This window comes from Pteronotus mesoamericanus, unplaced genomic scaffold, assembly GCF_021234165.1.
Source record: "Pteronotus mesoamericanus isolate MK-2021 breed Mesoamerican mustached bat unplaced genomic scaffold, CSHL_Meso_final contig_69, whole genome shotgun sequence".
Classification (NCBI taxonomy): Eukaryota; Metazoa; Chordata; class Mammalia; order Chiroptera; family Mormoopidae; genus Pteronotus; species Pteronotus mesoamericanus.
This window is the reverse complement of record NW_026555237.1, coordinates 3,538,952-3,565,000: the sequence shown is the minus strand read 5'-3', so window position 1 is coordinate 3,565,000 and position 26,049 is coordinate 3,538,952. Positions and strand designations below refer to the sequence as shown.

At 37.6% G+C, this 26,049-nt stretch overlaps 1 protein-coding gene across 1 annotated transcript in view; it reads right to left on the bottom strand.

Moving 5' to 3' along the window:
* Positions 1–9,419: 9,419 nt before the first annotated feature.
* Positions 9,420–26,049, bottom strand: part of LOC129077798 (vesicle-associated membrane protein 7-like) — a 71,457-nt gene continuing 54,827 nt past the window's right edge. The window contains exon 6 of the mRNA XM_054582355.1: positions 9,420–9,597. Coding sequence (XP_054438330.1) covers positions 9,460–9,597 — 138 coding nt within the window. The 3' untranslated portion in view covers positions 9,420–9,459. The remainder of the gene's footprint in view (positions 9,598–26,049) is intronic.

The window sequence follows — 26,049 nt, the reverse complement described above, 5'->3', positions numbered from 1 at the left end:
GCTTTTTGGTGTATCTATTTATTAGCATTTAGGGAATTTATTACCCATCAACTTGGAAAATCCTTTGTAGTTATTACTTAAGTGAATGTTAAGTGTTCTATCCTGAGTGGTAATTTAAGACTGTCTATTCAGCAAAGTCAAGCCTGATGGCTACAAAGACAGCTAGGAAAACAGTACCATAAATGAGAAATGGTCTGATAATCCTGTAGTATATTAATTTTTATAATTTTTTTTCTTTCATGAGGTTGAATCATGTCCGATGATAAGAATTTTTCTCCAACTAGGCAAGCATTTTATTGAGCAAAAATCAGTGTTACTAAAGGAAGTTAACCTTTTATTATAGACATCTAATTTGGGGGCCTGCCGCTGTTTTTATAACAGTATTGCAATGCAGCTATGCTTTCATTTATGGGCTTTTTATTCCCTCCTCACCACAACAGTTGAGTAGTAAAGAACTTGTAAAGCCTGAATTCTGTTAACCTGGACATTCACAGGAAAAGCTCGCCAGGTCCCTGATCTAAATTAGTGAACTTGTATTGGGATTGTTAAGCAGCATTATGCTTATTCTATGTAAATATTTACATGAAACATTTTTTAAAAAGGAGTTACTAATGGGATTAAAACAAGTTTTAAAAAGTGAGGTTTATTTGCATTGGCTAATGTAAAGCTGTCTTTGGTTTTTATTATGTAAATACTACCCTGCCCCATGATTTGATTGATTTTAATTAGCAGGAAAGAAGGAGAGACCGAAGCTGTACTCAGGTTTAATTCTTTGCCCTCAGCAATTTATTATTTTAATTTTGGGGGGTGATTTATTCCCACTTAACTTTTTTATAAAAGTTATATTTGCACATAGTTAGGGTAAGACAACCCTTAACTTGATTTTTATACTATTGGTTTCCATATATTTTAAGTCACATTTAAAGTGCTATTCTGAAATCTATTTCAGGCATTATCTCTTGACCTAGAAAAATATTTTTTTGTATACCAGGCTCTAATTTACTTTAAAACTTAGGCAGAATTGGGAAATAATACCTTCATACAAATCCACTTACCAGCTTCATGTTTTTCTTAGGTGTTTTATATTCCAACCTAAACCTATTGCCCTTTTAGAATTCTTGAGTAACATGAGTTGTGGCTTTGCCATCATTCTAGAGGGGAGGCCCCATTTGTCAGGTTAGATCCTTCATTTCCTGAATCCCAGAACTTACTTTTTAAGCAGCTCTGTTCTATGAGACTCTGCTTTCTAAAAGAGTCTGTCTCACTAACTGGATAGTTAATTTGGTTAGATAGAAAATTCTAGATTTAGTGGGACTTGGTATTTTGATTCTTGATTGTTTGCGTGAGTTGGCTTAGGGTTTTATCTCACTGCCTGTGTTCTTAAATAATGACTGTCTTGGGTCTATATCACCCATTGTGCTGAGTACCAAGTGGGCTCTGTTGTGTAAACTTGCTCTTCAGTTCTGGGAAATGTTACTGAACTGATTGCTCATTCCCTTCACCAATGCAGTCTGTTTTCTCAATTCTTATGCCCCTGCAGCCCCCACCCCGCCCCAGAATTCCTGTTATTTGGATGTGAGCCTGGGACTTATATTTTTCTATTTTTCATTGCAGTCTTATACTTTGATTTTCACAACTTAATCTTTCAACTTCTTAAAAAGTTTTAAATTTCAATCTCTAATTTTTAAGACCCTCTCCAACCTGTTATAAACAGCAACCTGTTCTTAGTGGATGCATGTAAAATTACTAATAACCTCATCTGTAAATTAATGATTTTAAAAGTGTGTTTCCTCTAAGATGCTTCACGTTTGTGTTGCCTTGGCCTCTTTTATAGTAGAAGTCTGATCAAATGTTTGGTGATCCTTGGCTCATATTTAGGAGTAGAGTATTTTAAAAGCTAATTGGATGTTTTGAATTGGGAGCTGTCAACTAGGGTTCACTACTGGGTGATCTGGCTGTGCCATTTTATTGAGAAAGCCCCTTGATACATCACCTCCCCCTCCCACCCTAAGTTGGTCAGGTTCACCAGAGAAGTCTTTATAAAATTATGCTGCTTGAAGTGAAAAGAACCTGGCCACCAGTATTCTAGAGTCCCGGCAAGGGAAGAATGCTGAGGGATCTGAATAAGTTCTATTTTTACCACGATGAGGGGGGAGTTCAGTTGTCTAGCAGTATGGAGAGGATCTGGGGCTTGCTTTGTCGTTCAACCAGTCTTAGTCCTTTTTACATTTCTGAAGGTACTTGGGATGGCAATTGCTAGGCCTTTGGAGGGGGGTCTGGTATAGTCTGAGATGTCCTCAGTACTGACTGTATATTCAGGTTTTTGTGTCTGCTTAGTCATTTGTTCATAAACTGCAGCTTTTGAAATTTGTTGCTGTTGTCTTCTCACATTTCTGTCCTTAGGGGTTTTAATGTCCCTCCCCACCCCCACCCCCTTTTAAAGTATTGAGCTTCAGTAGGATTTCAGAAGAGCCTACAGGTGATATAGTCTGTTTTTAGCAGCCTTTATTTGTGGTTGGTTGGTGATGGAAGATTTGGGGAACAGAAAAAGGGCAGCTGAATTACACGTTGCTCACTCAGTACTCTAGAATTTGGCCAACAAAGTTCACAGGTGATTTTCAGTTTCTTTTTACAAATGGACAGTGTTAGCTGACTGATTTGAATTCTCCAGTTTTGTAGACCCTTGTTAGAGCTACCAATCCTACTTGTCAAGTAATGTATGAACTTTCAAGGTCTGCTTTTCTAACTCAAATTTTGATATCTTTTTGTTTATTAGATGCCTGCTACCAGGTGAGTTAATCTCTCCTGGGGTTCTGGGATTCCTTCTTTTACTCCTTTTCTGACAATGTGTATTTTAAGATTGCAAGTCTTAAAGTTACCACATTACTCTTCCACACTGGGGTGGCGATTGCTTCATTGGTGGTCACAGGTATTGGAATACAGTGTTGGAACACCTGTCCAGGTGCCATTCATGCTGAGAATTTTGAAAGGTAGTTTTAACATTAGGATCCAATTTTTAAGTGTGTTTTAATACTTCAGTGTGTGTGCTTTTATTTTACTGCTTGGAAAAAGGTTTTTTGAAGTTACCTCCTACTTCAAAAGTACTTTGTTTAGATCCATGAGATACTGGGAGTTTTGAAAACCAGGACCAACGTACTTAATATTTGTGTTGGTTCTGAAATGTATGAGTTTTTGGTTTGGGGTCGTATTAACGTCAAATATCAAGATCTGGATGCTTACATAGTAAATACACTGACACAAAGTCTAAGTTTTTTGGGAGCAATAGTGCAGCTTATCAGTGTGCTAATATTTAATATCTAGATGGCCCCAAACTATTAATGAAGTGTGGCTTTTACTACCTAATTTTGACACGGTTGAGATAGATGCAGAGTACCTTTTCTTCACTACTGCCCATATTTAGTTTAGGAATCTAGTCTGAAAACCAGTGGGCAAGGTGATTCTAGCAAGATGTGCAGATTGGCTTGTTAATGTTTTCAGATGTCTATAATCCAGAAAATTGGGTAAGGGTTGATTATAAATGTGACTTTAATCACATTTCCTTTTTCCTTTTTTTTTTTTTTTTAATTTATTGATTTGAGAGAGAAGTCGATTTGTTCCCCTTATTTATACTTTTCATTGGTTGATAATGTGCCCTTGTATGTGCTCTGACCAGGGATTGAGCCCGCAACCTTCATGTATCCGGATGATGCTCTAACCAACTGAGCTACCTGGCTGGCGCACCTTGGTTCATATTTCAAAGAGGCCTATAGGCCATCAGAATCAGAATATTTTGGAGGTGTTTCCTGGGCTTCTGTATTTCACACACCTGAAATAATCTTAGCTACACTAAAGTTTGAAGGAGTGGTGTTTTAAGATGGTTAAACATGCTGTTTGATGAGGATTTTTTTACTGTTGTCTTTTGTAAAGACAAAGGTGCACATTTCATGAAACTTAGCCCATTGAAGCATTTTAATCAGGGATTAGCATAGCTTTAAAGAAAAAAAGATTTCACATTCTAATGGACAAGATGGCAATGGAGAAAGGGAGAAAGTGAGGGTGGCTGTAGGCTGGAAACGTGAGTTGGGTTTTCTATTTTGTGCTTTCCTTTTTATAGGCAATATACTCATTATCTGCTATTGTCCCCTTTGGGTTTTCACTGATCTCACTATTCCATTATTAGGAATTGGTCATCAGCTACTGATTGACATTTGCTGTTGTCAAGTTGGGCTAGCTATTAAATGTTACCCTGTTCTTACTACCTTTTAGATTCCCAAGAAGGATGTGTACTGTATTTTGCTGTGTATTATATGCTCCTGTGTATAATGTGCACCCATGTTTTTGGCCCAAACTTCCCGAAAAGAAAGCCTTTTAATTTTTTAACTCAATTTTTTATGTTTAGAAACAATCATATTCCAGGGTATTATTTTTGCCTACAGTATTGTTACTCCTTTCTATAGTTACACTTCTAATGGATAAGCATAAATAAAAATTAACATTTATACAGATACAGAATTCATACTACCCATGTATGATGTGCATCCTTTTTTCCTCAGTGGGCAAGAAAGTGCGCATTATACACGGCAAAATATGGTAACAGCTGCAGGTAAAGGGACTAATTTAGGAAGACGGAGCAGTGGGGTAACCACTAAGTGTCAATTTAAAAAAACTCCAGTAGCTTTTTTTTTTTTTTTTCCAATCCTCACTTAAAGGTATGTTTATTGGTTTTTAGTGAGAAAGGGGGAGAGAGACATCGATGTGAGAAACATTAATCAGTTGGCATCTGGTTCATGCCCTGAATGGGCATAGAACCCACAACCTAGATAAGTCCCCTGACTGGGAATCGAACCCACAACTTCGCTGTTTCCCGACAGAATGGAACCGGTGACATTTTGGTGTGCAGGACAACACTCCAACTGATTGAGCCACCCGGCCATGGCCAAGGTAGATAATTTTGTGGCGGACAGAAGCTTTCTTTAAGGGCATGAAAAAAGGACCTTAAAAAATTACAACTTAAAAAAGGTGAAATGCTTTAGAGGAATTAGATCCTAAGAGCAAAGTATTTCTTGTTAGTCCAAAATTTTAGTTGTAAGAATTTTTAAAAATCTTTAAAGTACAGGTAAGCATTAGGAGCAGTGATAATTCATCAAACTGATAAATATAAGTTGGATTCAACTTTAGAGAAACAAGTCACTTGATGCTGGGAGGATAGTTTACTTCAAGGTTAGTTGGTATACATTTTGTTTTGTAATCATATAGGCTATATTTTGTTCATACTTTAGAATTTGGAAGCAAGGTTACTTTCCTGGCTCTTTTAAAAATAAAACACTGGGAGAAACTTAAGAGGTAGGTTAATGCCTGTACCTGTGTGACATTTAACATGTCATGGAAACTGCTTTGAATAAATACTTGAGAAAAATCTATAATTGCCCTTTTTTTTGTTGTTGTATGAATGGCCTTGGGTTACACCGGGCTTAGTGACAGTTTGAGAAATACTTGCCAATCTCAGACCGATGAATAAAAATTGGAAGATGACTGATGATTGATTACATTATAGTTAAGAGATTGGTTAAGGCAATAAAACTTCAAAATGATCAAATTTGTTGTAAATTGCTTCTGCAATCATTGATATATAAAGCATGCTACTATTAATCGATTAGTTTTATGTATTAAGACCTATTAGCATGTCTTTTAAGTACCTGGTTGACTTGATTTTAAACTAACATGATGTTCTATGTACCATTTAACATTTTCAAGACATTCTCCCCAAGCAAATTCTGTTGAAATCAAATGTTTCCAGTCCTAGAAGCCTATTTCTAGAGTCCTCATGAAGTTTATAGTGGGCTTTAATGGGGTTTTAATTTGCACTAAATTTTATTTTCTGAAAGATTATGTTGAAATTACAATGTAGTGCTTTTGTCTTACAATTAAAATCTTACAGCACTCATGCATTTTTTGCACTGTCTTTTTTTTTTTTTTTTATCCTTTCCCTTCAAGTGAAAAAATAGGTCTTACTTTCTTAGTTGAAAAGGTAAGGCAACTACTACCATGTTTAAAATGACAAAAATTTTAAATGATGGGTTCTTTTGAAAGTTAGCTTATGCATAATTGGTCAAATAGTATTACAAGTTGAAGAGAAACTGAATTTGATAGAAGAAAAAGACAATGCCAGTTTGCACCAGAATGTTCACGAGGAAAAATACTACAAGTAGGAAGATTTTATATATAGGAATTGTTCAGTTTTTGGCCTCTTGGGTTTGCTATAAAATGAACTGAGACCACTAAAAGTGCTGGTGGGCATTTACTATTTGTGCAGGCTTAACATGTCTTTCAGAAAATGCCAAAATGATGTAGATGTGTATAATAGTAATAGGGTTAACCAAGGTACTTAACATTGAATACAGAGAAAGCCTAACAGTATTTGTTTCACTATTCCACTTCCTATGTTTGTGTCACTTTTTAAGGAAATTGGGTCATTCATACTCCTAGCCTGATGAGAGAAGTTGCCATTATGGAGGGTTATAGTATGGTGCTCAGTAGGTCGGCTTCTCTGCAAATGAACTTTGTAACCAGCTTGTGATTTGCCTTTTCTAAAAATCAGGATGGAATTAAATAATGGGTTGGTTTTTGTAGGTTCTGCCAAGATTCTATAATGAGATAATACAAACTTTTGAAACAAATTAGTCCTTTTTGGATTTGTTAAAGTACGTGGGATATTTAGCAGATACAAACGTTTTGTAGTTAATATATTCAACAGAATAGATCATTTCAAATAAATGGTTCTGAGGTTCAGCTCTTGTCATTTACCTTGTGATGTTGGGGAAATAAAATTGAACTTCAGGCATTATTTTCCAGCTGTACAATTCTGTTTTCCTAAGGTATGGACATGTGGAAGGTGCTTTGAGGTTAGTAGTTTTTAACTCCATCTTAGGGTTAAACACACACTTTGAGGCACCATCCCAGCCTTAAGCAGAATCGTCAAGGGTGGAGCCCAGGCATCTGTATTACTTAAGATCCCTAGGCGATTCTAATGCTGAGGGTTGAAAACCAAAGCTTCATATTTATTGCTATGACCATGTTTAAGAAATAGGAAGTCGTGTATATTAATTCCTGTATGGGCTGGGCAGTCTGAATATGAAGGGTGTGTTGTGGACAGGCTGTGGGGAGTAGATAGCCCTTCACCATGATGAAGTGAGTGCCCTTTCTGAAGCTTGCCTGGGCACCTGCATGGCCTCCCTGCTTTTGTTTCGGGCTTCTCTGGCTATGAACCTTCTGGAGACTTGAAAGAAGTTCTTTGATTTTGGTGAGTAAATTTGGAAAGACGAGATGGGTGTGAGGGGAGGAGTGAAATTAGGCTAAGATCTACTTTACAGAAGAGCTGTGATTCCCTTTGTAGAGATAAGAAATAGGTCAAATAAGTCATGGGTTTACAGAGTAGGGGCTCAAAATCTGTACAACTGAATGAAAGATCTAAGATTGCCTTAATATTTATTTCATTCTACTCAGTTATGTTCTGACAGATGAAGTATAAATACTAAAGTCGTTACTAAATGAGTGCTTTTCCTCCTTTTTGGTAGCTGTTGCCAGTTCATAAAAATGTAAGTCATCTTGAAAACTCCTAAACTCTAAAACTACCCAGGAAGAGAGACTATATGGACTTGCTGCCTGGAAGCAGGGTGATAGCCTGTTCTTTAAACACGCTGCAAGTGAAGAAGAGCCTGCAAAGGCATGTTGTTCATTTTTACACTTCTGGGTTTTGGCATAATATGTAAAGTTGGAAATGGAGCTAGATTAGGTGATCTTTAAGTTCCATGTCTTCTAGCAACAAATATGCTAGTATTCAGTGGCAACCGGGATACAAATATGTTTTATACATAATTATTAATTACAAAAATGTTAGGCGAATATTACGGAGCTTCAATGATAATGGCAGCAAAATACATGACAAATCCTCACAATACTCTAAATTCCTGTCTCAAAAAACCTGCCAACCTAGTAAAAAGTAAAATGCTATTGAGTGTCTTGTGTGGCCCACAATTAAGAGGTCAGATACTATGCTCTGTATTAAATGTGGGCTTCATGGCCATTCACAACAGTCATTACTTGAATCAGTAAAAATACCAGCTTTCTAGCTGTGTAATTTTGAACATTGTATTTGCTGTTCAAAGAAAACTTTGCTGTTTTCTTCTTTTTTTTATTTTTTATTGCATTTTTCCCATTACTAACTTTGCTATTATCTGCACAGTAAATATGAACTAACATTTTCATAGCACTTATGTGCCAGCATATTCTATGAACTTTGTATTATGCTAACTTAATAGTCTTTACCTCTTCATGTCATTGTAAAATTAAATGATGCCCATCCCCCAAAAGCACTTGGTACATTGTATCAGTAAATATTCAAAAGATTACCTGTTCCCACCACCCAATATAAATTGCAGAAACTTGAAAGTTTCTAATATTTAACATTCTTTAAAAATATTTCGTGAATAGAAAGATGATATTGTGCTAGAAGAATTGGCTATTTAAAATTCTGAGAATTGATTATCAGAATTAAAATGAGTTCTCAAGCAGTCAGGAACCCCTTTTCTAATCTTTTATTCTTCCCCATGGGTCACTAAATGATTTTTAAAACCAACTTTAGACCTCACATTCCCACTTAGGAAATAGAACTCATGAAACTCAGTTATAAACTGCAAAATGAAGTTGGATGTTTTGGTTATTAGAAATCTTAGTGTATCATCTCAACAAAACAAAACAAAAAAAAACAGGCCTATAGGTGTTAAGATAGGAAGACAAAACCTGTGATTTATTATGGAAATGATAAGCTTCCCAATTTTTTTATCTTTATGCAAGGAAAATGCCTAATAGAAAACACGATGGTTTCAATTTCCAAATGAAAGAATATATACCAGAGATAAAAATGTGTATCTCTGGACTATACTCAGGTTCAGATTCTCATATTTCAAAGCAAATTTTGAGTACAAGATCATTTCCGAGTAAGGGGTAAAATTATAGGGATTTAATGACATTAATTCTGTCGTCTTTCCCTATTACATAGTAGTTAACACTTAAATAGCATTTGCTTTGTGGTAGACATAAAACTCTGCAGTGGTGCTGTTAGCTCCATTTTATAGATGAGGAAAGGGGTACAGTTTAACTAACTTGTCCAAAGCCACCTAGATGGTGCATGGCAGAGTGGAGAGTTTAATCTTGGCATCTGATTCCAGGGTTTGTACTTTTAAATAAAAGGAGGCTGGGGAAGTAGTAGAGCAGTGTAAGAGAATAAATAAGATGACAGAAATGGAATCGGTACAATGACGAGTCAAGGGACCTCAAGGGTCAAGATAATAATTCCAGTCCTCCCACCACTAGAGAATGCTTTCATGATTGTTGGTTGCAGAATGCTGTAATTACTTGTAACAATTTATTGATACCTACTGGGGATGGAGAGAAAAAGGGTCAGGTTGGTATTATATTTGTACTTAAAAGAATGATGATGATTGAAAGGAGAATTGCCATGGTGATGATTATAATCTTTTTGAAGTGTTTCCACCATATCTTCCTAAAAATCTTTCTTGTTTTGGGGGAATCTTTGGCCTGAAATAAAAATAAAAACAAATTTAATGTTTTCATTTCTGGATTAATGGGCACACTCAAATAATTAAAGATATCTAAAAGAAAAATTTAGTTTGGTTCTGACCAATCCCATAAAGTCTCAATATTGCGTAACAAAACAGCTTTTATAAAATGACGCATGATGATTCCAGGTGCCTGCCTTATTGTATTCAAATGTACTTTAATTAGCTGTATTAATTTTGTGACTTTCAACAAGTTACTAACTTTGAGCCTCAGTTTCCTCATCTTTGTGATTTTTACTTAAATGCCACTATCTCTTACAACTCTATTTAAAATCAGTACCCCCTCCCCATCTCCATCTCAGGAGCCCTATTTCAGTATATTATTTTTCTCCAAAGTACTTATTTAACATTATATAAAAATACTTATTTGTAGTTTGTCGAGAGTGTAAACGCTATGAAGGCAGGGATTTTTGTCTGTTTCATTCACTGCTATATTCCTAACAGTGCAAGATAATAGAGCAGGAGTTCAATTAATATTTGTTGGGTGAATGAATAAATCTATTAATATGGATAATAACACCTCCCACACAGTAGCTCAGACTAGGAGGATTAACTAAGATAATGAATATAGTATATCAAAACCACCATATAAGAAGTTTTTTGGGGTTCTGGTCAAGATGGCAAATAGGCAGACATGGCTCACCTCTGCACAACCACATCAAAATTAAAACCAATCACACAGGAACATCATATCGAGTTGAATGGGAGTCTGACAACTACGGAATTGAAGAAATCACATCCATCCAGACAGGTAGGGGTGCAGACATGGAACCAGCTGGCCTGACACCCACGTGGGTAAAAATTCGGTAGTGATACCTCGGGAACTAGGAGTCCTAGCCCCATACCAGGCCCCCCAGCCCAGGATTCCAGTGCCAGGAAGGTAAGTTCCCACAACTTCTGGCTGCAAAAACAAGCAGGGATAGAGTCAGTGGAGGAGGCTGCTGGAACCCTAAGCAGTTCCTCTTGGGTAACCCACACACAGATGCACCTACTCTGACTTGCTCCCTCTGAGCTTCAGCACCAGGTAGCAGCTTGAAGGACACCAGCGGTACACAGGGAGAAACAGTTACAGCATTGAGGCAAGCAGAGGTCATTGTCCCTTAGCAGAGCCCTTCTCCGACAGAACAAGTAGGCTGGTGCCATATCTGAGACTCCATCAACCTGGCTGACAATGTGACTCATCTTGGAGATCCACAGAGGCTCTACCCACCCACCTTATGGGCCCGCTCAAGCTGCTTTTCCATAAGAATGGGTGGTCCTGGCTCCTAAATCCTATTCAACAAGCAACAGCTGGCTTCAGTGAGCCCTGGCGGCATCCTGATTAGAATCACAGCTTGGCTTCATCTGGGAATCTCCAAGCCCATCATAAGTAGCAGACATCTCAGATTGCTTTACAGCTGAGGCAGGGTGCCCTGGGCAAAACACAGGTGGGGGTCTGACCTTAGACTGCACTGACCAGAAAGCCCAGGGCCAGTGCACCCAGTGGACAGCTACAGACCACTTTAGAGCACCACCACCCTGCCCCTGCAGTTGATCCTCCACGGAGAGTGGAGGTTGGTGGTAAGTTCTCACAGCCAATTCTTGCAGCTGACTGGCCTGGGTAAATCCCTCCCATTGATCTGCCAACAGCAACAGGCTCAGCTACAAGAGGAGGGTGTACTCAGCCCATAAGAAGGGTGTACCTCAAGTACCCAGCTTGGGTGATGGCGGAAGCTTGTCACTGGACCCTACAGGACACCAACTACATTAGGCCACACTACCAAGATATGGAGTCAAAGCAGCTCTACCTACTACATAGAAACAAACACAGGGAGGATGCCAAGATGAGGAGATAAAGAAATATGGCCCAAATGAAAGAACAGATCAAAACTCCAGAAAAAGCTAAATGAAATGGAGATAAGCAATCTATCAGATGCAGAGTTCAAAACACTGGTTATAAGGATGCTCAAGGAACTTAGGATCTCAGCAGCATAAAAAAGACCCAGTCAGAAAAGGATACACTAATTGAAATAAAGAACAATTTACAGGGAAACAACAGTAGAATGGATGAAGCCAAGAATCAAATCAATAATTTGTAACATAAGGAAGCAAAAAACAACCACACAGAACAAGAAGGAAAAAGAATAAAAAAAAAATGAGGATCGTATAAACAGCCTCTGGGACATCTTTAAGAGGTCCAACATTGCTTCATAGGGGTACCAGAAGGAGAAGAAAAAGAGCAAGAAATTAGAAATCTACCTGAAAGAATAGAAGAAAACTTCCCCAATTTGGTGAAGGAAATAGACATGCAAGTCCAGGAAGTGCAGGGAGTCCCAATTATGATGAATGCAAAGAGGTCCACTCCAAGGCACATCATTAGTAAAAGGCCAAAAGTTAAAGAGAGACTCTTAAAAGCAAGAGAAAACAAGTTAATTACCAGAAGGTTGTCAGATGGGAGTCGGGAGGAGAATGTGGGTGAAGAGATGAGGGGATTAAGAAGTACAAATAGGTAGTTACAGAATATCCATGGGGGTATAAAGTATAGTATAGAAAATGAAGTAGCCTAAGAACTTATACTTCAGCATGACCCATGGACATGAATATTGGTGTGGGGGGATTGCCTGAGGCAGTAGGAGGTGCTGGGTGGAGGGGGGCAAAGGGAGAAAAATTGGGACAACTGTAGTAGCATAATCAATAAAATATAATTAAAAATGTTATGCCATTGTTATAATTAATATTGTTGCTGAATAATGAGATAGATTTTAAGTACTTTATGACACCAAAATTTCATATCTTAACCTAATTCGACCTAAATAAAATAGGTCACTTTTATTAACATGCAAAATATTGAAAGAATTCAAGGAGCAGTAGGGAGAAATAAAACAAGGTTATACAAAATTGTAAAATCCTTTTTATTTTTATGTGGTGCAAAAAATTTTATTGTTTTCATTTGGTCCACTCCTTTTGTGTTTTAAACATATATAACTGCTTCCCATATGACCATGATACAAATAAATTGCTTGGTGCTTATATGGATTTCTGCTGTCTTATCTATTACATAGATAAGAAGAAAAACCACAACTTTATTCATATATCAGATCACCTTCTTTATTCTCAGTGTATACAGTGACTTTCCAAGAGCAAAGTCAAGGTATGTGATTACAGTACATATGATAAATGGCATGGGTCCTGGCATGCTACTCAGGTGTCCTCACGACTCTTAATGTATGACAAGATATGGAAGCCTAGGTTTATAGAACAAAGATGCTGTTGGTTATTCTAAGGATCTAGCATATGAAAGCGAGTGACTAGTTTTACTCTCCAGGATATTTTAATTTATTGAATGCTTTAAACTCAGGTACGATATGACATACATTGTATGTGTTTTTGCATAATAATATGTAACATTCATCATAATCTTGGGTGAGTGTCCCTATTTTACAGTATTGAAGATAATGAGACTCAAAGGTTTTTAGTTACTTGTCTAAGGGTAGATAGCTTGGAAGTGGTGCAGCTGGAATTCAGATCTAGTTGCATGATTCTATACTGCCTTGTGCAGAAGTAAAGTATAAGCAGACTCTACATTCTTCTCTTAGATTATTTGCTTTCTCTTTTATTAATGTAATATGCATACATAGTTTGAAAATTGAGAATTCTACAACGCTTGTGAGTAAAAACATCATTCTCCTGCCCTACTCCTTCCCATCCCTGATCCTATTTTTAGAGGCAATCACTTTCAGCTCTTTGTTTAGATGTTTTGTTTATTGCTATATCCCTATTGTGTGGAACAGTGGGTCTCAACTGGGGGCGATTTTGCTTTCCAGCAAAAAAAAAGGGAGGGGACATTTGGCAATGTCTGGAGACATATTGATTGTCATGACTGGAAGGGGTGCTACTAGCATCTAATGGGTAGAAGCCAGAAATGCATATAGGACAGTCCCCCTACTCACATACCCACTCCCACCTCCCAGCAAGTAACTACCCAGTCCAAAATGTGCCAAGGTTGACCTAGAACAGTGTCTGACATAACAGTAGGTGCTCAATAAATATTGGATGAATGCACCTCATTTAGCTGTTTATTTTTTTCCTGGTGTTTGTTTTCCTCTGCATTACTAAAATGCATACATATATATTTCTTGATTTTTCACTTTCCAACTATGGAAAAGAGGATAGAACTCTTACTAGACCTTTAACATCCTGCCCCTCTCCCCCAAACACACACTTTTCCATTCTCTTTTTGTTTAACTAAAACATTGTTAATATTTGCTAAGCCATGGAGCGTATTTGATCACATTGACTTTAATATATAACTTTCCAGTTTCTCTAGAGCTAATCATATGTAGATAGTTAAACAAAATCTTCTATTGTTAGTTTTTAATCTACAAATCAGTAATTCATTCCCAGACTCTCCAAAGGAGCTGAAAAATATCCTCCCTTTGATTTCTCCTGTTCTGGATCTTCCTGTTTTATCTTGAAGAAGTTCATAACAGAGCAGTTTGACCTGATCCAGTCTGGTTTGGTTGGGCGCTAGGTTTATCATATCGCTTTAATCTTGGGATCTTCATCAATATCCTGGGAATGGCTGTCTCTTTTTTTGGGCCTTCTCTTTTTTCAATCTCATCTTTCCCTTTCTTGATTTATTCCCTCCTATTGGTGAAAAATATTTGCCAAAAATGTCCTTAGAAAGGCTGAGTGGGAGATAAATTTTTGAGAACCTACATGCCTAAAAATATCATTATTATACACTTACAGTGAAGTTGGTCATTTATTGAGCATAGAAGTGTGGAAATAATTTTCTCTCAGAATTTTGAAAACCTCCATTTTTTTAACAGTCATATATTGCTATTGTGAAATCTGATACTATTCTAATTGCCAAGTCTTTGTTTTTCCCCTCTGAAAGCTTTTAGAATCTTCTCTTCTTTTCTAATGTTCTATAATTTCAAGATTACATGCCTTGCGGTGGTCCTTGGTTTTGTACATTGAATCTGGAAACTCATGTTATTTAGTTCTAGGAATTTTTCATATTACTTTGAGTTTCTCCCCTCTGATTCCTTCATTTTCTCTTTCTGAAACCCTTGTTACTCATATGTTGGATCTCTCTACTGATTCTCTTATCTTTATTATCTTTTCTTTTTTTGCTCTACTGCCTGAGAGATTATTTCAACTTCATATTACAACAATACCACTGAATTTAAATGTTTTACTATTGTTTTAATTTCCAAAAGATCTCTTTTGTTCTATGAATATGCTTTTATATAGCTTTCTGTTCTAGTTTCAGAGATGTATTATCTTCCATTATTTCTCTCAAGACATTAGAGAGCCTGGATTGAGCACTCGCCTGCAAACTGAGTCACCAGTTCCAATCCCAGTCAGAGCACATGCCTGAGTTGTGGGCCAGGTTCCCAGTAGGGGGCATGTAAGAGGCAACTGATGGATGTATTGTACATCAATGTTTCTCCTTTCTCCCTCCTTTCTCCTCTCTCTAAATATAAATAAATAAATAAAATAATAAATAAAATACAATCTTTTTTAAAAAAAAAAGACATTTGAGAAATTTTTAAAAAATGACAGTTTCTTTCCCTGGCTGGTGTCACTCAGTGGATTGAGCACTGACCTACGAACTGAAAGGTCACCAGTTCAATTCCTGGTCAGGGCACATGCCTGGGCTGGGGGCATACTAGAGGCAACCAGTGGATGTTTCTCTCGCATATAAATGTTTCTTTCCCTCTCTTTCTCCCTTCCTTGCCCTCTCTCTAAAAATAAACACAATTTAAAAAAATGACACACACTTAATAGAGCTACTATTTGGGGAAAAGTCTTTGGGACAGTTCAGTCTATCAAAATATAACTGATTTTTTTATAGAGGAACAATGGTATAAAAGCACCCCAGGCTTCATAGTTTTTATTAGCATTTATCAGTTTTTAAAAAATGACACTTTCTTTTGCTTTTGCTTTATCTGTTTTGTCTGAATTCCTTTTTTCCTATTTATATGCACTTTAAAAAATATTTTATTTATTTACTCCAGAAAGAGGAAGAGAGAGAGAAAGAGAGGGAGAGAAGCATTAATCTGTTGTCTCTCACATACCCCCAACTGGGGACCCAGCCCGGAACCTGGGCATCAAACCAGCAACCTTTTGATTCATAGGCTGGTGCTCAATCCACTCAGCCACACCAGCCAGGGCATAAATGCATTTTTTAAATTATAGAGACTTTCCTCAAATATCTCATGATCTGTGTTGTTGATTTACTAAAATGATTGGAAACTCAGTATGAGTGAGTGAGGGCTGTCATTTCGTGGGCTTCCCTGTTGGGTAATGTGGTATGCCCTGACTGTTTCACTGGAGTAAAGCCTCAATATTTGAAAGTCAGTATCTGTACATTTTTTTCTCCCCCTGGTCTAGCCAACATTCCTAGAGAGAGTTCCTCTAATTTTCTGCCTGTGTGAAGTTGACTGGGAGCGAGGTTGGGGACTGGTTACTATATTCGGAATACAGATTTGCACTTAGTCATTCTGATTTTAATGGTAGTCACTTTGGCCTGAACTGTCCCTGATGTCTAAGTTTAGAATATCTCTGGTCTATTATCTTTAGGTAATAAAATTTATTATTCTTTATCAGGGATAAGAAGAGGAAGCAATGTGGCTGTAAAAAGTAGGGAAGTGGCTCTACAGGTAATATGTTCCTTTTATAGACTTTATACCCAGACTCTTCTTTCTAGACCTATATACTGCATGTCTCCAATTTCTGATCCTTTCCCAAGTTCTGTGGCCTGGATCAGTTTGCATTTTAATGTCTTCTGCTTGCAAGCTTATGTTTCAAGCTTTTACTGTTCTACTAGGACTAATAATTACTGATAATCTATTTTCTAACTTCTAAAATTTTTGACATTTCTTACCTGTTGTATTTTCTCTTTTTTTAATCCTAGTGGTTTATCCATTAAAATCTCTATTGTTTTACCTTTAATTTTATTGGAGTGTTGAGAGTATATCAAAATAAATGTATATGTTTAATCTGCAAAGTTAAACTCTATTACCCATACTTATCTGTAGACAGACTGACAGAAAGCTTATCAGCCTACTTTCTGTTAAGAACCAAATCTGCTTTTTAAGAACATACAGTACAGTCTTTTACAAAAAGTCCAAAGGAAAGGAGAGGGAGAAAACTAATTTAAGTAGGAAAAAAGAGCCGGTTTAGAGAGAATGATTATATGTTATATAAAATAATGTGAGAAAAACTGTAAATTACTTCAGTAAAATTTTATCTCTTATTGAGCTGCTTCTACTCAACTTGCTTCAAAGAGAAAGTAATTTGCCTCCTCCATGTAATCATTAAAATACAGTTTATACATAAAAGTGGAATTTGTTAGGAAGGTAAGGCAGTAAAGTGAAATAAGTTTTCTAAATTTTTTTTTTGCTATAATATTCTGGGGCTTTGATTTTTGCCTCTTTTCCTATAAGAAAGGCACATACACAATTTAATAAAAAATAATAGTTCTGGTGATATAGTATATTATGTAAACCCATGACTCTGCCACTATTACTACTCAGAAAGGCTAGATAAAATAAGAGAAGCAAACATTTAAATGCATAACTGAACTTGGAATAACGTAAAAGTAAGGCCATGTGCAGGAACCTAGGGAGGACAGTGAGAAATTGCACTGATATACAGTTCCTCTGGATTTGGGATGGTGCTGATGTTGGCCTCTGTCATCCAGGGCCTAGGGTTTTAATGCTCACAAGCACAGCAAGCTAAACCTTGGGCTTACATGAGGAGAGTAACGGAACTATATGGAATTTCAATCCTCCCTAGGCTCAAAACTTTGGAGACTTCCTTGACTTTCTCACCACACATTCAATCTGTCAGCAACTCCAGTTTGCTCTACCTTCAAAATATATCCACAATCCAATGACTTCTCATTACCATATTGTAGTCAATATTCAGTGTTACTGACAGCTTTATCACTTTCTTGGATTTTTATTTCTTGCTAAAACTCAAAATTCTCACTTGAGATCATTTTCACCTACCTGACATACTCCCTTTAGAATTTCCTTTAGTGCAGATGTGATACAGGCAGCCAACTATCCAGTGAAGACTTGAGTTCCCTTCCATGATGTAGAGTTGTTGCTGGCAGGAAACTCTCTGATCAGGCTACATTTCTCAGGCCCCTCATCCCATTCCATGCTGTGTCCCTCTCTAACCTTTGCACCTATACAAAGCTAGAAGACTAATTCTTACCAATAGACTGTGAGTAGAAGTGATGGGTGTCACTCTGGGGCTAAAGTGGCTATAAGCAAATGTGCTTTCTTCATTCCCTGTTTAACAAACTGCCACCTGAAATTTAAATACTGAGACCCAAGGCAATGGCAGAGTCAAAAAACAGAAAAAGCTCGGGTTACTGGATTACCATGCAGAAATCTTCCTACTGAAAAACCTGCCTCAGACTGTTCCACAACCAAGAAATACACCTCTATTGAATTAAAACATTGAAAACCTGAGGTATGTAATTACAGCTAGTGTTTTTCTAACTATATGGAAATTGGTAGTAGGATGAGATGTTGTTATTACAAAATTCTAGCCCTGGCTGGTGTTGCTCAGTGGATTGAGTGCTGATCTGCAAACCAAAGGGTTGCCAGTTCGATTCCCAGTCAGGGCACATGCCCAGGTTGTAGGACAGATCTCCATTGGGGGGCCTGTGAGAGGAAACCACACATTGATGTTTCTCTCCTTCCTTTCCCCCTCTCTAAAAATAAATAAATAATAAACAAACAAATAAATAAAATCTTTTAAAAAACCCCCAAAATTCTAAAAGATCATTGTGTGATCAAAGAAAATTCTACCTTAATCATTGTGTGGTAGATAGTAAAGGGGCTGGAAACAGAAAAACCTATGCTATGGAGACTAAAATATTTGCTTAAACTGTCACCAGTGATAACTTGGAAGACAGACAAAGTACCTATTGAGTCTGTCACTTTAGAAGAAAAGGTTGGGAAAGAGAATGGTAGTAGTGTGAGTTCTTGTTACTGGCTGCATTCAGCAAGGCAATAATTTTTTTAAATTTATTTATTTTGGTAAAAACAGGTGCTTCCAGCAAATATGGAGGTGTAGGTAGCTATGCTTCACTTCCTTGCACAACCAAAAGCCAAAAGAAAGATAACAACCAATTTAAAAACAAAAGCAACCAGAACTCCCAGAAAATTGAACTGTGTAGAAATCCAACACTCAAGGAGTTAAAGAAGAAACATTCACGTGGACTAGTAGGAAGGGCAGAAACAGGAAGTCAGGCCAGGGAGGAAATGCAACAAAGTGGTGGTTGGAGGACTGGGGGTGGTTCCCACATTCATGTGTGAATAAGCCGTGAGGAACAACTGGGGAGCGAGACAGACCACAAAACCCAGGGTTCCAGAGAGAGAAACTAAAGCCTCAGAACCTCTGATTGTAAAAACCTGCGGGGGCTGTGGCAGCAGGAGAAACTCTCAGTCTCACAAGAGACTCCATTGGAAGGACCCACAGGATCCTAGAATGTACACAAGCCCACCCACCTGGGAATCAGCACCAGAAGGGCCCAATTCGCTTTTAGGTAGCAGGGAAGTGACTGAAAGTGGGGAGAGTGCCAAGCAAGTGGAATTGTTCCCTCTCAGACCCCCTCCCCTACAACATCATAACACAGCAAACTGGGTTGTTCCACCCTGGTGAATACCTAAGGCTCTACCCCTTATAACAAAACAGGTACACTGAGACAAAGAAATATGGCCCAAATGGAAGAACAAATGAAAACTCCAGGAAAAGAACTAAGCGATGAGGAAATAGCCAACCTATCAGATGCAAAGTCCAACACACTGGTAATCAGGATGCTCACAGAAATGATTGAGTATGGATGAAAAATAGAAGAAGAAGTGAAGGCTATTAAAATTGAAATGAAGCAAAATATACAAGGAAGCAGTGAAGGGAAAGAAAACAGAACTCAGATCAATGATTTCTAACAAAAGGGAGAAATAAACATTCAACCAGAAGACAATGAAGAAACAAGAATCCAAAAAAATGAGGAGAGGCTTAGGAACCTCCAGGACAACTTTAAACATTCCAACATCGGAATCATAGGGGTACCAGAAGAAGAGGAAGACCAAGAAATTGAAAACTTTGAAAAAATAATGAAGGAAAACTTCCCCAAGCTGGTGAAGGAAATAGACATGCAAGTCCAGGAAGTTCAGAAAGTCCCAAAGAAGTTGGACCCAAGGGGAGACACACCAAGACACATCATAATTAAATTACCCAAGACTAAAGATAAGGAGAGAATCTTAAAAGCTGTAAGAGAAAAGGAGAGAGCTACCAACAAAGGGATTCCCATAAGACTGTCAGCTGATTTCTCAAAAGAAACCTTACAGTCAAGAAGGGGCTGGAAAGAAGTATTCAAAGTCATGAAAGGACCTACATCCAAGATTACTCTATCCAGCAAAACCATCATTTAAAATGGAAGAGCAGATAAAGTGCTTCCCAGATAAGGTCAAGTTAAAGGAGTTCATTATCAACAAGCTCTTATTATATGAAGTGTTAAAGGGACTTACCTAAGGAAAGAAAGATCAAAACTACGAACAGTAAAATGACAACAAATTCACAACTATCAACAACTGACCCTAAAAAGAAAAAAACAAAAACAAACTAAGCAAACAACTAGAACAGGAACAGAATCACAGAGATGGAGATAATGTGGAGAGTTATCAGTGGGGAGGAGGAGTGGGGAGAATGGGAAAAAAATGTACAGGGAATAAAAAGCATAATTGGTAAGCACAAAATAGACAGGGGGTGATCAAGAACAGTATAGGAAGTGGAGAAGCCAAAGAACTTATATGTACAGCCCTTGGACATGAATTAAGGGGGGTGAATGCTGGAGTCGCTGATGTGTGGTGGAGGGGAATAAAGGTGAGAAAAAAATGGGACAACAGCAATAGCATAAATAAAATATACTTTAATAAAATACCAGGAAGAATTTGAAGGGAATTAAATGTTCATTAAACCCTTTTTTTGCAAAAAATAAAAAAAATAAAGTGGTAAAGACTTAAAAAATTTATGTATTTCTTTATTGTTCTATTACAGTTGTCCCTGTTTTACCCAATTGTTCTCCCCTGCCTTTCCCCTTCACAGTCAATCTCCATCCTGTTTTCCATGTTCATGCATCCTTTATACTTATTCTTTAACTAGGCCCTTCCTCTTCTTTCCTCCCTTATCGCCAACCCCACTCCTCTCTGGTCCCTCTCAGATTATTCCTTGTTTCTATGCCTCTGTTTCTATTTTGTTTGTTTGTTTTGTTCATTAGATTCCTGGTATAGGTGAGATCATATGGTATTTGCCTTTTGTCACCTGGCTTATTTCACTTAACTCTCTAGTTCTGTCCTTGCTGTTGGAAAGGTAGGAGTTCCTCCTTCTTTCTTTCTGCTGTGTAATATTCCATTGTGTAAATGTACCACAGTTTTTTGATCTAGTCATATACTGATGGGCACTTAGGCTGTTTGCAGCACTTGGTTATTGTAAACAGTGCTGTTACAAACATAGGGGTGCATAGTTTCTTTTGAATTTGTGTTTCAGGATTTTTAGGTTATAATCCCAACAGTGGAATCACTGAGTTAAAACGCAGTTCCATTTTTATTTTTTGAGGAAATTTCATATTGTTTTCCACAGTGCCTGCACCAGTATGCATTCTGACCAACAGTACACTAGGGTTTCCTTTTCTCCACATCCTCGCCAGCACTTGTTGTTTGTTGATTTGTCAATGATGGCCTTTCCTACTGGCGTGAGGTGTTTCTTCACTATGGTTTTCATTTGTACCCCTCTGATGGCTAGTAATGTTGAGCATCCCTTCATATGTCTATAGGCCCTGTTTATGTCCTCTTTGGAGAAGTGTCTGTTCAGGTCCTTTGCCCATTTTTTAATTGGATTGTTTGTCATCCTGGCATTGAGTCTTAAGAGTGCTTTATGTATTTTGGAGATCAAACCCTTGTTGGAGGTATTGTTGGCAAATATATTTCCCATTTGTTTGCTTCCATTTTTATTTCAATGACGTTTTCTTTAGTCATCCAGAAGCTTTTTAATTCGATGTATTCCCACTTGTTTATTCTTTCCTTTATTTCCCATAGAGGATGTATCAGTGAAATTATTGCTGCAAGAGATATCTGAAATTTTCCTGCCTATGTTTTCCTCTAGGACTTTTACAGTGTCATGGTTTATGTTTAAGTCTTTTATTCATTTAATTTATTCTGGTGTATGATTTAAGTTAGTGGTTTAGTTTCAATTTTTTGCCTGTACCATTCCAGATGTCACAGCACCATTTAATGAAAAGGCTATTTTTACTCCATTTTATCCTTCTGCCTGCCCCTTTTGACAAATATTAATTGACCATAGAGACACGGGTTTGCTTCTGAGCTCTCTATTTTGTTCCATTGATCTATGTGTCTGTTCTTATGCGAGTACCAGATTTTTTATTACAGTAGCATTGTAGTATAATTTGATATCAGGAACCGTGATCCCTACTATTTTGTTCTTCTTTCTCAAGACTGCTGAGCTATTCAGGGTTGTTTTTAGTTCCATTATTCTTTGAAATATATCACTGGGACTTTAATAGGGATTGTGTTGAATCTATTGATTGTTTTGGGTAGTATGGACATTTTAATGATGTTGATTCTTCCAATCCATGAACACAGTATATGCTTCCATTTGTTTGTACCTTCCTTTCTTCTCCCCCGCCAAAGGTTTTATTTTTATTTTTTTAATTTATAAATCATGTTTATTCTATTACAGTTGTCTCAATTTTTCCCCCTTTACCCCACCCCACCCATCCCACCACCACCCCCTACTCCCACAGTCAGTTCCCACTCTGTTGTCCATGTCCATGGGTCATTCATACATGTTCTTTGTCAAGTCCCTTCCCCTTCTTTCCACCATTGTCCTCTTTCCCCATCCCCTCTGGTCACTTTCAGTCTGCTCCATGTTTCTGTGCCTGTGGTTTATTTTGTTTGTTAGTTTATTTTGTTGAATAGAGTTCACTTATAGGTGAGATCATATGGTATTTGTCTTTCATCAACTGACTTATTTCACTTAGTTTAATATTCTCCAGTTCCATCCATGTTGTTGCAAAAGGTAGTAGTTCCATCTCTCTCTCTCTTTTTCTTTCTTAAATGCAGATTGATTTTATTTATTTTTTTAAATGTCAAAATTAATTATAAAATATTAAAAAAAATTTAAAACCATTATAAAGTCTCAGCAATTAAACCAACATGACTCCAGCGCAGAAATAATCAAGTAGATCAATGAAATATAATGAGCATTCTAGAGACAAATGTATATATCTAACTATGTAATATATGATTAAGTTGATATTTCAAATCAATGGGTAAAATAAGGCTTATTCCACAAATAAGGTACATGGACCACTATTACTTGAAGTAAAACAAATATAGAGCCCTATTTCACACATTATATAAGAAATATTCAGGTGAGTTAGAAATCAAGATTTAGAATCTAAGGAGTTTTAGAAGAAGATATAACTAATATTTTTCATGACCTGAAGTAAAATATTCAAACCCAGAAGCTAAAAAGTAAATATTGACAATATGACTATATTAAACATTTAACTATATAGTAATATACATATAAAAAACTTAAAGGACTAGAATAGAAAAGTATTTGCAACATATCTAAAAACTGGTTAATAGTTTTTTGTTTTGTTTCTTTGTTTTGTTTTTTTAGGGAAAAAAGTTCTACAAACCTTTAATAAATAAATGGATAAAGTATACCAAAAAGTCATTTAAAACTTTTTAAAAAAATAATAGAAATAGGCAAGAAATATACTAAAACAGGTTTCGTTTCAACAAATAGTAAAGGAAAAATTAAAGTAACATCATTGTCACAATCAGATTAATGACTATTAAAACCATTGGTAATATCAAGTATTGGCAACTCTGAAAGGACCTGGGTATTCATAGAAACTTTTTCTTCATCTTAAAGCTGTCCCTTTAGCATATTTTGCAGTACTGGTTTGGAGGAGGAGTATTCTTTCAGCCTTCTTTTGTCTGGGAAATTCCTTATTTCACCTTTCATTTTAATTGAGAGCCTTGCTGGGTAGAGCAATCTTGGTTGCAGGCCTTTGCTTTTCATGACTTAGACTATTTCTTGCCATTCCCTTCTGGCTTACAGTGTTTCTGTTGAGAAGTCAGCCGCTAGCAGTATTGGGCCTCCCTCATATGTTACTACCTCTTTCCCCCTTGCTTGCTTTAGGATTCTCTGTTTGTCTTTGATATTTGCCATTTTAATGATGATGTGTCTTGCAGTGTGCCTCATTGGGTTCCTCTTGAATGGGACCCTCTGTGCTTCCTGGACTTGTGTTACTTTTTCTTTCCTCCAATTAGGGAAGTTTTCCATCATGACATTTTCAAACAGGTTCTCTGTCCATTCCTCATCTTCTTCTCCTTCTGTTATCCCTATTATACAGATATTACGTTTCAGGTTGTCCTGCATTTCCCTCAGCACCTCTTCATTCTTTTTGAGTCTTTTTTCATTTTCTTGCTCTTTCTGGGAGCTTATTTCTACCTTGTCCTCCAGCTTGCTGATTTGGTCCTCAGCTTCATCTAGCCTGCTTTGGATTCCTTCTACTGTTTTTCTCAATTCAGGAATTGTATCCTTCATTTCTCTTGTCTCTTATTGATAGTTTCTATGTCTTTTTTCATGCAGATATAATTTGCAGTAAGTTCCTTATAGGTTCCCTGTAGTTTTTTGTAATTCTCTTGAGCTCACTGAGCTCATTGAGCTTCCTTAGAACTGTTGTTTTCAACTCAATATCTGGTAGTTCACTTGCCTCTATTTCATTTAGTACTCTTTCTGGGGATTCCTCCTTTCCCTTCAAGTGAGGTGTATTTCTTTGTCTTCCCATTATTTGCGAGACTCTTCTCTTTTACTTCTACTTCTTAAGTTGATCTCTCTTGATTTCCCGACTTTGTGGTGTGAACTTCTATGGTTGGAGACCACTGTTTTTACTTTCTGGACCTGCCTCTGATGATGGCAGATGCTGACCTTGTCTGACCTTAGGCAGTCTGTTCGAGACTTCCAGTAATCTACTGCTTGTGGCTGTCTCCTCCAGCTGTTAATCTATTCACTCTGCACTCAGCAAGGCACCTTAGACAGCTCAGGGCAGGGTGGAGTCCCTCCTGTGTGCAGGGTTATTGGGTCCTCTCATGCTGCTGCTTTATGGGGGAGGAATCTGCACTGGGATCCCGCCGGCTACTCTCTCCTTTCTCTCCCCAAAGCCTCTGTCCCGTCTCTCCTCAAGTATTGCCAGACCTCTCTGCACGCCCTTTATCCAGGGATCTACTGTTTGTGGCTGCCACTCTGCACTCAGCAGGCAGCTTAGACAGCACAGGGCAGGGTGGAGTCCCACCTAGGCATGGGGCTATTGGGTCCTTTGATGCTGGTGTCGCTCAAGGAGTGTGGTCTCTGCCTGAGCAAGATGGCTGCTGCCACATGGGGGATGAGTCAGCACTAAGATTCCGCCAGCTACTCCCTCAGTTCTGTTCCCTAAGCCTCCTTCCCCAGTCTCTCCTCGGGTGTCTCTAGCACACTGTGGCCCCGCCTTTGCTGGAGACCAGGGTAAGTGGCTGCAAATAAAATTTTATGTATTGGTCCTTTAAACAGTTCTTTGAGTCTCCAGCTGCCTGTCTGGCAGAGAGCAATTGTGCCACTTTTCACAGCTGGCTGTTTTCTGTGTACTTTTTGGGCTCTGGTGCTGTAGGCTAGAGATCCCCACTTGTTTTAGACCCCACTCTTCTCAGGAGGATCCAACTGGCTGTTTCAATATCTTTCTGGTGCTGCCGCCCGTGGGTGCCCCACCCGTCTTCTCAGGTCTGTACCGCACTCCTTACCAGTTGTTAGATTGCACTAAAGCCGATTCTTCTGTCTCCGAGGTTACAAGGCTCCTCTCTCACTATTGTTCAGTTGTTCGTTGCAGGTGATTTCTCCACAATTTAGTTGTAATTCTGGGTTGGTCCTGGGAGGAGGTCAGTGGGACTTCCACTCACTCCTCCGCCATTTTGATTCTCCATGTATCTTCCTTTCTTTCTTCAGTGTTCTATAGTTTTCTGAGTACAAGTATTTTACCTCCTTGGTTAAATTTATTCTTAGGAACTTGATTTTTCTTGTTGCTCTGGTAAATGGGACTTTCCCCCCTAGTTTCTCTTTTTGATAGTTCATTGTTGGTGTACAAAAATGCCTTTGATTTCTGAATATTGACTTTGTATCCTGCTATTTTGGCAAATTCACTTATTAGGTTGAGTACCTTTTTGTGGAGTCTATAGAATTTTCTATGTGCACAATCACATTGTCTGCAAATAATAAGTTTTACTTCCTCCTTTCCAATTTGGATGTCTTTTATTTCTTTTTCTCGTCTGATTGC